The 13,448-nt window shown below is 34.2% G+C and overlaps 1 protein-coding gene across 1 annotated transcript in view; it reads left to right on the top strand.

The window, feature by feature from the left end:
• The window catches only part of LOC143188962 (protein kinase C-binding protein NELL1), a 92,114-nt gene that overhangs the window by 62,732 nt on the left and 15,934 nt on the right, over window positions 1–13,448 (top strand). Inside the window, exons 2-3 of the mRNA XM_076393528.1 lie at window positions 837–1,055; window positions 10,320–10,470. Of these exons, the coding sequence (XP_076249643.1) occupies window positions 837–1,055; window positions 10,320–10,470 (370 nt within the window). The remainder of the gene's footprint in view (window positions 1–836; window positions 1,056–10,319; window positions 10,471–13,448) is intronic.

The raw sequence follows: 13,448 nt of genomic DNA, 5'->3' as shown, positions 1-13,448 counted from the left end.
AGCTTGTTTATTAAGTACTCTGCGTCTGGACGCTCTGTTCTCGATAACGATAATCATATGTTCTGTAACTATAGATTTATAGAAGCTTCTAGGTATGGTTTATCATTAAATTTGGGGTAGATATGTCTTATAAGCTAGATTGAAGTTAAACGAATGTTGGGTCTTCGTGCTAATTCCTTTAAACTAGACTCAAGAAGTACCTACATTTGCACTTTGATCTGATTGTTAGAGATATCTATCAACTTCTTACAAATTTTAACTTCTCCAAATTTTTGAGCTTCATACCAAATTGTACCCGCTTCTATTAATAAACTTCTATTAATTAACTTCGGTTATAAATAAATTTTCTTAACCACAACGTAGCCTGATCGCATCGATCAATTTTTATTCAAAACATACTTCTTTTGTTTCCATAGTCCTAGAGATACTCAAATTGGTACTTCTCATTAGTCCACCCCATATATTATTAGTTTCAGCAAAACTTTTCATTCGAAGATAAAACAAACACCAAGTTATTCGCCCACAATGCTTATCGAACGAATCAGCTTGTAAACAGAATATATTTCATTTCATAGAATATATTTTCCTCCACTTGTCTATGTCAAAACTAGTTGCAAATTTATGCTATCACTTAGTTATGATCCCATCAAATGCAGAAAGTTATCTGAATTGTCACAGTTGATCCACTCAAAGCTTGTAACTACTGTGGACTAACTCGAAGTTAGCCAACAGCTTGGCAGCAATGAGTTCGTCCACGAATCCAGCCCGTACCCTAATTGGTGTTTGTGTAAGGCTCAACAAAACTTAACGAGCGGTCGTTTCGGCTTGTTTTTCAGTATCTGGCACGACAAACAAGAAAGAGGAAGAGACGGCGGTGGCCACTGTTGGCGCCACAGAGGAGACCACCGGCGTCCTGGGCTCGAGATCCAGGACGGGGAGCGATCCTGGAGGAGGTATAGACCTCTTGGCAGCGTTACAGTTACACAACACTACGAGGCAGGGTGTCACACAGGTGCCGGGGCTGGTTAGGTTAAAACCAGCCTATTATCTTCAGGGTGAGTCGAGATTTAATGACGTACACTACCAGCCAAAGTTTGGAATCACTTTCTAATTCATATTGAAGTTACACTATGTAGCAAAGTATATTCTGCTGGAAATTAGCAACAATAATTGCAATATTCTTTGCATCAAATGATAGCATTAGATTAATGTAATTTACTGTTACACGAACTGTGTATTAAAGAAAGTAAAGATTACTTTATCATAGATAATATTTATTATGAGTATAGATTAAATAATCTTTACTTTCAATAATTTAGAAAATAATTTCAAACTTTTGCTTGTTAGAGTATATTGTAAAATCGAATCATTGCGAGATTTTTTAACTTTATTTAAGGAATTTGTATGATTTGAGTTTCTTTATACTTTCAGGTCATTCTGAATGTTGTTTATGGATATATGCTATTTAAGAATATTAAACAACATTAGTTAATTAATCTTTGATTATCTCTTAGGTTCATACATACGAAATGTCGTATTTTTAAAAAGAGCTTCCAGTAGATGTAATTTTCTCAAAATAGTACTAATACTATTTAATTAAAATAAATTCAACATTATTCTAGGCATTTTTTAAGGACTAAGTAATTCCATCATTGCAAATTTGTAATTGTAATAATTTCTAAAATTAAATTTTATGAATATAGCTTTCACAACTCCTTTATTTCGACAGAATTTATTCATTAAAAAATTGCATATTTTTTCAAAAAATAATAAAGTAGTAGGTGCAAACTCATATTAACAGGGGGATGTTGCGAAATTTTATATTTCAATCCACAACGCCTTCATATGGACGTTTTCTTGTTATCATTTGCATTTTTCTACCTTCCCTTTGATTTATTTTGCAATAAATGATCACCAGTCTTGCATTTTACAAATCGACACCTTTTTACGGCACTTTTTCAAAGATTAAACCTACAGAAAGAATTACTCAAATATCGCGATTATAACTTCATATCAAGTAACAAGTACATAATGGGCATATCAGAAATGTTTCAACAAACAAACAACAAATTTTTGTACAAGGTATCGGTCTGATTATTTCAAATTTTGACAAAGTGATCTTTCTGCGATGTATTAATGATAAGAATTCAGTAAGATTGAGTAAATTTCGAACCATGGTTGAGTCGAACTCAAGAGTTGAATGAAATTTAAAATTTTAAATCTCAAAAAGGCGCTTTAAATTCAAATTTGACCTCAAATTGATTAATCAATGACCGACTGCGCCTCCGAAGAAAATAGAAAGTGTAGTTGCGAGAAATAGGGAAAGGCAATGCCTACAGATTTATCGGTACAGAGAATTCCCTTCGGAGTTCTTCCGATTAGAAACGATGCGCCTACACGACCTATGAAACTGACCTTTCACAATATCGATTAATCGCTCGTTATGTAACCATCGGCTTCCAACCGATAAGCAGCAATTGTTTTCCCACTTTGTCATACATATGTATTGTATTATTTTACATAGAGTATAGTAATGTTCTCTGTAACACAGTTAGCTTATCATACAATTCTTCGAAGCATAATTTTGCACAAAAATATTTTTCACCAGTTTCATTAAAAGAGAAAAAAACATACTCGAATGCTTTTAAAGTCCTCATTTATCTAACTATTTTTGATAGTAAATGAAAAATTTAAAAGTAATGTCTTTATTCATCCCTTCACTTTAGTCTTGTTGATACTACAGATCTATTTTAAAGGAATTCCATTATTCAATAGCATTCAGATGGCGATTCAATTGCTTTCGAAATTGCGGAGCTATCATCACTAGGTATTTAATACTTCAGTTTTGTTATAATATTTTCAGGGCTGATTTAAAATTAAAAAACAGAGCTTCTTCATTATTTATTTTTTTCCAATTAAATTTCTACAATTTTTCACTCGCATTTACTGCATCAGTCGATTTATTTTATAGCTGTGTCTTGTTTGTATTTTACAGTACTATAATTACTTAAATAATAACCGTACATTCTGTATAGCAATATTGTATTAAATACATTATAATAAGAATAGCACAATAGAATTTTTTAAAGATCCAGTAAATACTTATATTTTCATCTGAAACAGTTAATCACCGCCTTTTAACTCTCCATGTACCAAAAAGGAGCACAGCATCATTCATGAAAAGCAATACTCAACTTTACAGTTAGTGATGATCGACATAGAATGTTGGTCGTGCCAGAAACTACCCTCGATATGTAAATCAGAGCTATATTCGGGTTAAGAGACCCCCCCAGTCAAAGTCGTTTTAGCTCCACACCCCTCATAAAATTTACTGCATTGCAAAGTACAGGTTGCACGCTACACAGCGGTCCGTGTAAATTTTAGAAAATGATTTATTTCTATTTCGCCCCGCAAACTCGAAACCCGAACCGTTTGGTTTTATTATTACGGGTAGCATGTGTTACGGTACATTGCCAAAGAAATATGGTTCCCTTGGGGGGATGAAATCGAATGATATCGATAGAGAAAAGTGCTTTATAATGCGCGTCGTATACCTCGATATAACCTGTTATATCTCTTACAATATACATTGAACTCTGAATAAAAGATGGGCGCTCCATGTTTCCTCACGTGCAAGTCACGTGACTTCAGAGTACATAAGCTTCCGAACCGTGAGGAATTAAATATTCACTTTTCTTCTTTTTATTCCCTTGCGGGACGTTTTGAACAATTTTGCTTGTCATTTCCATGCAAAATTGAAACGATCAGAAGATTCAAATATTGCATAGACTGTTGGCCCAAAATTTGATACTTAGTTATATTGTCTTCAGATTAATATATTCAACAATAATAACAGTTTTTTACATTTCAAGAATACTAACAGCCTTTTTTATCCAATATAATAGAATAAATTCATAAATATTGTTACTTAAATTATGTTACTATTTTTTTCTTCAGTTTAGAAAATGATTCCAAACATTGAGTTGATAATGCAATTACAGATTGAGGGGTCCATACAAAAAACGAGTCTTGTCAGTATTCGTCCCTTTTTACTACAACAAAAAGAGACACTCGAATATCTTTAATTTTTCTTCAATAGACTAAAACTTTGTTTAACAATATATTCATCATATTACACATATTTTCTTTTATTGTATAGTTCCGCTATGCTTTGAATTTAACTTCTGACCACTAGAACTTCTCATAAAAATAATTATAAAATTTGACAAGGGTTGTTTCTGTTACGAACCCTTCAATCAAAGGGAAACGAAACGTGTTTTGGAATGTTTTAATTTCAGATATAGGAATATTTCGTGCAATTTTTCTGGCAAGATTAAAGGACACGCGTACGACCATTCCAATTCGTTTCGCTTCGTAATATCGCTGGTATCCTATTGCGGCCTTCCCAACCCCTGGCTACGTAAACGTGGCACCCTCTCAACCCCCGCTTTCGTGCAGTCGATCGGTATTAGAGAAACTGGCGGGGCTGAAAGCGTGGGTGACGGTGCAACGTCCACGAAAAGCGAATAAAGGTGGTGGTGAGTCGGCTGGCTTAAGGGTGAGACCGTCAGGAGGGGATTTCCCCGAAAGAAATTTCAATTATCGGCCCGTCCTTGCCCTCCTGCGCACCCCCAGCCGATGGTTTCGCAGAAGTAACCGAACGTTCTCTGCGGTTTGCTACGTTGAAACGAAGGGAATACTTTTTCTCTGTTTCTCTTTCCATTACGTACACCCTTTTGTCGCCCTTCTGCCTCTTTATGGGTTGAAATCGTCTGGTATTGTTTTCAGGGAGTCCTTTTCGCGAACTTCCGACAAATGATAATAGCTTCTTTTCAAGTTTCAATCGGTTGGTTGTCTGTTTTCTTTTATCGGTTTGTGCGCTGGGCTGACGATTAAGCTTGTATTCTAATAAGTTAAAGCAAGTATAATTTGCGTTATTAGTTGTTTGGAATAATAATAGTAATAATAATAATAATGATATGCATACTGTGTATTAGCTATGTATGATGTGCCTTAGCAGAATTATTAAAATAAAAGCAGAAATTAATTTTCTGAATCTAGTATTTTACTATGTTTCTATGTATAAACCTAAAACATGTTTTATTTGCTACAGCGATATCTTTTAGTTTATAAAGAACAGTAACATACAATAGTGGCCATTGAAATTGCACCACCCTATAAATGTCAATACTTTTGGTTTAACTGTCATATGAGAAGTAATCATGTATGTTCTTTGTTATTAAATTAAAGATCTTATTTGTTAGCATTTATGTAACTCCTTTTTTATTTGATATTTCGATGTGTATAAGTGTACAACAATTTAAATATATTTTGGTATCACGTTTATAATTACTTTCATATTCAACAAATAGTACTTACAGGGAATTTTGCAGTGTTATTGGCCATTAGAGTATTTAAAATGTTTAAATGTCGTCGCAAGACAGTAAACGAAATACGAATGTTTCTTTCTAAAAAGACATGAATATACGCATTTCAGTGTCAAGAGTTCATAGTTCTTATATATCGATTTTGTTATCCTGGTCACGTGTTCACCCTCAACAAATACATCTCCAGATAGTTCATCAAAGAATAGGACTACGTATTGCCGAAATTCAGTTTATTTTGTTCAAATAAGAGGAGACTTGTGAGGGTTGCTATTGTCATCCTCGGACAAAGGACACGAAACGTTATATACAGACACGTGTCGCAGTTTTCTCTGAACATGGAAAACAAGATTCTGCGATCCCCCTTTTGTAGTTTCAGCGGGGAACGAGCCCACTGCTCCCGAAATTGGGTGATCTCATGGATCCCTCTTTGTAGGGTCGACAGATTTAATCTCCATGCTATTTATTTCTGAAATAAATAAGTTTCTCTTTGACCACTTTCACAGATGTTGAATTAATGTTGAGTGGCGTCCTATACCTATCACAGATTTTCATTAATTAGTTTTCATGGACGCTAACTTAATGTTGGCTATTGATTTAGGATTTGGGCTTTTAACTGAATGCTATAGGCTTTTAATTAATAGCTATGTACTATAGCGTTTCTTCGCTATAAACTTTTAAGAGATTGACGATAAGCTTCTAGCGCGAGGCATACATTATTTCCAAGGTCATCTCATGTGTGTTTAATTTACTTTTGTCTTATCGAAGACACGAGACAATAAACATCAGAGCAAAATTTATGTGTACTATTACGATTTGGTGAATAAATCAGCAAATTCATATCAAGAGAATATTGTTATTCAAAATTTTTGTTATGTCCAGTTTTGCGAATGTTAATGATTGAGTAAGACGATTACGAATATTATTAAACATAATTTTTAATACCTATTAGAAGGAGAGTGAGTAGGAGATAGTTAAGATCTTCGTAATTCCAACAAATTTTTTGTTTTAGACTAGAGTTAATATTTAGTAGAAAAATATTGAGTTCGAAGGTCTGTCCAATACTGGGACAATGTACTAGCAAAAAACCAATAGTCTATAATGTTTTGCATTAGGATGAAACAAAACATATGAACAGAATTTTTGCATTATTTATGACAGGTATTTAATATTAAACGAACGTTATCTTTTGAAGTGGTATTTATTTGTATTATTATATAGCTGTTTCACAAGATAAAGAAAAAGTTAAAAAATATCAAATAATATAGATTACTTAATAAGTTTTAACTTCACGTTTCTCAACGTGAGTTTCTAAAAGGAGATATGAAAGAAAAGAATTAAAAAACATAAAATTTTAAACATACATTTTACATTTAAACTAACAAAAAATACAAAATTTTAAACCTCGCGGGATGTTAACATTTGGAAGGAGATCGGCACTTTTGGTTTTTCATAAATTCCTGCATAATTACAAAAGATACAATGAAAGCTTTTGAGGGTACAGATTCCCTATTGAAATACCTTATTGTCTGCTATCTTCTACTTGCTTGAATACCTATACCTTAAACGAATACATTTAATAAATGAATAGTTTGATACATGCATTTACAAAATAATATACAATTATTTTATTTAACCTTGAAAAAAATTCCTCTTTCATGAGGTTAAGAATTGCTGCAATAAAATCCATCTTTAACGAGTTTAATTCATAAACCAAAACCAAGTCTTCTTATTAAAACAAAAAAAGAATACTAAAATTTTCATTTTTTCTTTACATCCTACACTGTACATTCTCAAAATGACCAAATTAACCTACAACCACGTGCCATTCACACTCCTTCCCCTGCAACCTCACCCTCGAATTTCATTGCAAGTCAACATTCGATTCCACTTCAACGTATCAATCGTCCAGGTCATTTTATCAGCCATCCCAAGATCGTTAGTTCACTAGTAGCAGAAGCCAGTGGTACGTGTGCTAATTCACGTGGAACAATTACCCACTATATCCTCCTCCAAGGGGTCTGCTTCTGCTATTGCTTACAACGAGCCATGGACGTGGATAATCGATCGGACTCGGCTCATGGCCGTTGCAGACGCGTCGAACGGACCCATTCGATGGTCCTTGAGCGCAGGTGAAGGAGTCAGGTCGGTTTATTACAGCCCCCGGTGTCCGGTTACTTTATTAAGCTCTCGCGGCGTATCTGAAACTTGAGGCGAGAGAGGCTCGTGGCGTTGTTTGGCGCACCGGGGAAGCCAGCCCATGGACGGGACGCGTGTTCCATGCACTTTAGACGCGGCCATGCACCTCTCATGGGGTGCGCTCGCGTTTGCATTCGAGCCTGATCGTTTGCACTAGACGGATTACACGGTTCGCCGCCTGATCGCGTCGCAGCCACGGGCAGGGGTAAGTCAAAAATTAATTCCGCCGGGGGCTGGCGTGGTTAATCGAAGGACAAAGGATCCATTTTGCATAGGGGGGCTGCTGCTTTCACTCTGCGTGCGTTATGACACGTTAAACGAAACTTTATCGTCCGTGTTTTATGCGTGGATACTAATAGAGCGTGCTTCCTGAACTGCTGGGGGTGTTGCGTTACGAAGTGTCGATCACTCGTGTATTTAGTGCTCCATTATGGGTGCAGGAGATTTCAGACAAGGGGGGTTCGAGAAAAATTAGGAATACGGACTATACAAGGCGTTTTGGAATTAGAAGTATTGTTGGATGTTATGGATATTTATTAAGTAACGTTAGACATAATATCTTTTATTTGTTAGAAGTTTCTGATAACCAGACAGTTAACTCAAAGCTACTCGTTTGTCGCAAAATGTGCAAGGCACTCTTAACAGAGTAGGTGGTGTAGGAGATTCTGGTCAAATTGTTAAGATAATGTATGACTCTTTAGGCTTATGATCGTGAAAGTAACGAAAGTAACGGGACACTAACTTTTAGTCAAGAAATGTTAGGTTTCCAACAGTATAGTTGGCCCAAAAATATAAATAGGATAATAGTGGAAGATGAGGGCTTCAGTCTCTTGCAGGACCATGGTCAGTTATTATTTGTTCATATTAGATGGCACTTTCACTCGATTTACGATTCTATAGTATAGAGAGTTTGATAACAGATGTCAGACATTTTAAGGGACGTTTCTGCATGCTACAATAAGACGAAATGAAGATAGATGAAATTGCCTTTGGGGTTTCGTTTGCGAGTTATTAATTGTTAAGAAAACACTTAAATTACACGTGGATTTTTTTTAGACTTATTCTACTAACTTCACTGCATGTCCGACCTGAACCACATTGGCAGTAGAATAAGACCCAAGTCACATTTTATGCATATTTTAGGTTTTTCGTCTACAGTTAATAACTCGAAAATAAAACCTCAAAAGCAATTTCGTTTACCTTCATTTTTGTCTTATTTTAGCGTTCAGAATCACTTCACAAAATTTTTTACACTTGAGTTCGAACATCATGTATATTTCTGGGCGAACTGAACAATCGAAAAACTGGAAATTTTGAATGCACGTGTGAAATAAAATTTTTTAAATATGTATCTTTCATTTGAGAAAATTAAGTTTGAATTTTAACAGGACATAAGTGCTCGAGAAAGATTGGCTGATACAAAACTATTACATGTAAGCATATAATCATCTAGTAAGAATCCTGTAATATCTTTATAATTAAAGTAAAGGTAGCAAGGAATTTTAAATAATTTCTTCGAAATCTTAAAGAATTATTTGAACCATTGATATGTAAAAAACATCCATGAATAACAAAGATTAAAATAATTCATGGAAGGAATGGAAATGTTCTAAAATGGAATATTCTTTTCACATCGCGTGGGAGATAGGATTTAACAACCGAGTTCAAAAGCTTAAGGAGAAATACTATGTTTTCGCATGAGAAGCGTACCACGATTTCGTTCGTTAGTGTGTGAATCCCCTCGAATTTTCACTAGTGGAGCCAATCAAATTTCCGCGGCAACATAGTTACGTAAGCGAGTGCTCGTGATTCAGACAAATCGATGCGACCCCCCAAAAATTTCGGCTGACCTACATCGAAGATCAGCAAATTCTTTAGCCACCGAGCCGAACTACGTTCCCGAACTTCCCTGGATCGGCTCGGTTTCGGTGATGTATAGCTTCTGCTAAACTTTGCTGGATATGCTCACAATTGTTATCGATATCAGAGCGTGTTCGCCACTTTTGAACTATGCAGAAATAATGTAAAGAGGAAATTAATAGAAGAGAAAAATTTCTAAACAATTTTCCAAAAAATATATTTCGTCATTTTAGCACAGTTGGCATTGAAGATCTAACTTTTCTTCACTGGCATTGTCGTTTTTGATTTGCAGTATATCGCTTGTAAAACAAGAATACAAAATTGTGACTAGTTAATTTATTATAGGCATACATATTTCTCACATTTTAGAGACAAACTGGTCGGACTTAATTAAGTCTAATTCTCTAAGTGTTCTAAGCTTCCGAAAAATTCAAAAACATTCTGCGATGCTTACCAAAGTCTTTACTATATTAGACAGTTGCTTGTTATTGTTAAAATTCGAAGAGCAGTCTAAAATGTGTCCAATTTCGCTTACAGACAAAGTTGAGCATCAGTGCAAGCAAAATTATTCAATACTTAGATATTTTATCCTGCAGAATTTGATACACGATTCCTCTTTCATTATGTCTCAATGAAATTACACAATTTTTTCTATTTATTGAATTTTCAATTCCAACAAACTTTTCGTACCTGAAAAACCATCATGTTGCTGTAATTTAATTGTGACTCATTTAGAAGGTTTTATTTTTATTTAAATAATTTATTGTTGCATTTTACTGGAGATAACGTGGTAATACTGGTATTGCGATAATTTTGATTAGCATTAAGCGCGAAAATAGGCTGAGCCGCAGGAATCATTGAGTTTTACTACTGCAGGCGAGGAGAGGGAGCTCCGACTGAACGAGGCGAGCTTCGAACGAGCGGCCACGCTACTCCGGCGGGTTCCGGAATTCACTATAGCTGCCGCTCTACGACAGGAGGAGGCCAATTCCGGGACGATCGTCGCCTTTTCACATGGGAACAATAGGTACGGAGCATGTAATTTCGTTTTATTCTGTCTTTTAACATGTTTTCAGATTTGAAAATGATTCGCAGGAACAATATAATAAAACTCGAACAATGCGTAAAGAAAATCCCATTTTATCTCTTTCTTTACTATTATGAATACGTCGACTGTTGTTTAATTTCATAGGAGCAACTCGTTTGTTTGTATGATTGTGAATAATATCGATTCACGTTATCTCGAACAATACTGTAAAAATATTTCAGGGGAATATTATTCGAAAAGAAGTACTGTAGAGTGAATCAATGATGTATTAAAATTAGGTTTGTGTAAAACTAGAATCATTTTGTTGTATGTTCTTGTAAAATATTTTAATTAAAAGGAGTTATATTTATAAACATTCCTCAACAAATGACGTTTAAATAGAAACTGGATTCTCTTTCTAAATATTATACATACTTTATTTTGTATATTTTGTATAATTCTGCGGATTTTTTGGACATGAATGCATACATATTTGCAGAATAATTAGTGCGCTTTTTGAAACAAAATAAACGTTTCAGTATCATCGTACAATAAAATACAGTGTTGTGCGAGATTTTTCGGTTTTAGAGATATAAAAACGTTCGAAATAACCAAAAACGAAACTGTTCATAATATACATCTATACTTAAAAATGATTAAGTATAATAATTTCAGTGGAGCACCCTCATATGACTCGATAGGAAGTACCAACTATTTGCAATCATTATAACTTCAGACAATCATTTTTTGTTTTATTATTTATTCTATCTGGTTTCAAATTATAGTCTATAGGAAATAATAGATACTTCAGATGAATAAAGATTGAGGCATTCATCGTCAGTGAAATAGTGATAAATGTCACACGTTAAAAAAACTAATTTTCTAAGAAAATTTGGCAAACACTACTTATGCTACTGGAGTATCAGAAATATTAAAGGGCAATCCTATATGTTTAAATAGGGCAGAAATTAGGAACAATAAAATTGTACTTGAAGTTTTGTTGCAGAATTATTAATTATTGCAAAAACGTCTGAAGTCAGCGTGAAATGTGTCTGGCATAGTTCAGGACTTATTCTACTGCCGACGTGTATTAGCTAGATCAGATACAGCAATGCCAGTAAACTCAAACAGTAGAATAAGTAAAGTCAGACATATTTCACATTCATTTTAAGTACATTGTCAATGAGTAATAAATCGCAAATAAAACCTCAAATGCAATTTCATTGTTATTGAATTTGGCTTATTTTAGTATGTAGAATCACTTTTTATAATTTTTGATATTTGTCAAACAACCCTATTATAGTTAATGAATAACAAAGTAATTATAGTTTCGATTAGTTATGATTTACTGTTATGTTATTTCTGAAAATTCTTACTAATTCTAATTCAACTCTCCATTAATACATTCAAATTCTGGTCTCTTCATTTTCACCACACTCTGATGATTATACACATGTCTCTACTTCTTCTATCATTGAGGCGTGATAAAGATTAAAAAAGACATGATTTTGAACTTTTTAATAAAGAGTTAAAATTTAAGTTTTAGATAAAACTAAATTATATTTATAGTTTGATTATTCATGCGACACATGTAGCAATATAATATTAATAAGCTGATAAATCAAAAGCTAATATCAAATTTTTCTGAAAAATTACTTCTCTAAAATTTATTATCTCTAAATGTATCACATCCTGACATACGCCTATTTTGTGCTGATTGTGAGTTTCTCAATTATTGAGTAGAGTAGCCGAAATTTCGTCGATGTCGTGGATAAAGTTGCTTGATCAGGCAGTAACCCGAAGGTAGAAAGGCTTTAAACGGAATCTACGAACTGAAAAAGGTAGAAAAGCCAGTTTGAAGGAAGTTACTGTGTCAATTGTTGAGGCGGGACGTAGGAGAGCACTTAACCCCAAAGTAGTCGCACCCCCTGTTAGCACGTGAGGAGTGCAGTCTAGTCGTTTTGACCCGGCTGACACAAATTGGATGCATGCACCTACGTGTCCGCGTATTAAACGGGTAATTAACACGCCCCGTCGAGCAGAAATCACGGCCAGCTTAAGCGGAATTTAATGTTAATTCACTCAACGTCCCGAATTGCCGATTTATCATAGATATTTGCACGGAAGATAATGGATCTGTGATTTCTTGGCTTATCTATGAGATCTATCAGATCAATAAAAAACACTTGACGCTTGAACGAAATACATAATCGAGATACAAACGTCGTTAACCAAGATTAGAATCGACGATAAAGCAGGGAATGCAAATCGTGATTCTGCACGCGTGCTAAGCGTTCCTTTCTAATTCAATCACGTGATCTATTTATTCCATGTGCCTTGTTTTAATTACGTACTGGAAACGAGGTTTAGTCGATCTGTATTACTGTTACTATTATATTACGTTCTGCTACTGTTATCTGTGTTTGTCTAGATACATACCCTTAATTACAATTATATTACACAATTATAATTATTTTATTCTACAGAATATTTACAAAGTAATATTATATTCCCATTATATAAAAACGAGACCTATCAAACTTTTTTATTCAAAAATAGTTTGCAGTTACGTAAAAAGAAGAACTTGTGGTGAGGTCAGTAGTAAGAAGTACACTCACTTGCAACTCACGAGTTGCTATTAAGAATTGTTAAAAATTGAGAATCTTTTTGGCTTATTAAATTTTTGTCTAAGACTCATTTACAATGTTAATTACAAAAAATACAAGTGTACCATCGAGCTTATATCAATATAACACTGTAATTGTAAGGAAATCTGAGAGTTCTAGTGAGCTTCTAATGAGACAACAGTGTAGGTATATCATGTCGACGTGTGTTACGAAAAGTAGCACGTCTCATTTGTCTTACGAAAAGTAGCATATTTTGACTACATTCAAGAAAAAAAATACATTTTATCTCTTTTTATGAATAATAGTGTATTTCGGCTTTATCTTGACAAGTACATAATCTATTTCACCATT

The sequence above is a fragment of the Calliopsis andreniformis genome, chromosome 3 (assembly GCF_051401765.1).
Source record: "Calliopsis andreniformis isolate RMS-2024a chromosome 3, iyCalAndr_principal, whole genome shotgun sequence".
NCBI classification, from domain to species: Eukaryota; Metazoa; Arthropoda; class Insecta; order Hymenoptera; family Andrenidae; genus Calliopsis; species Calliopsis andreniformis.
Note: the sequence above shows the minus strand (reverse complement) of the source record. Positions and strands in the feature narration are given on the sequence as shown.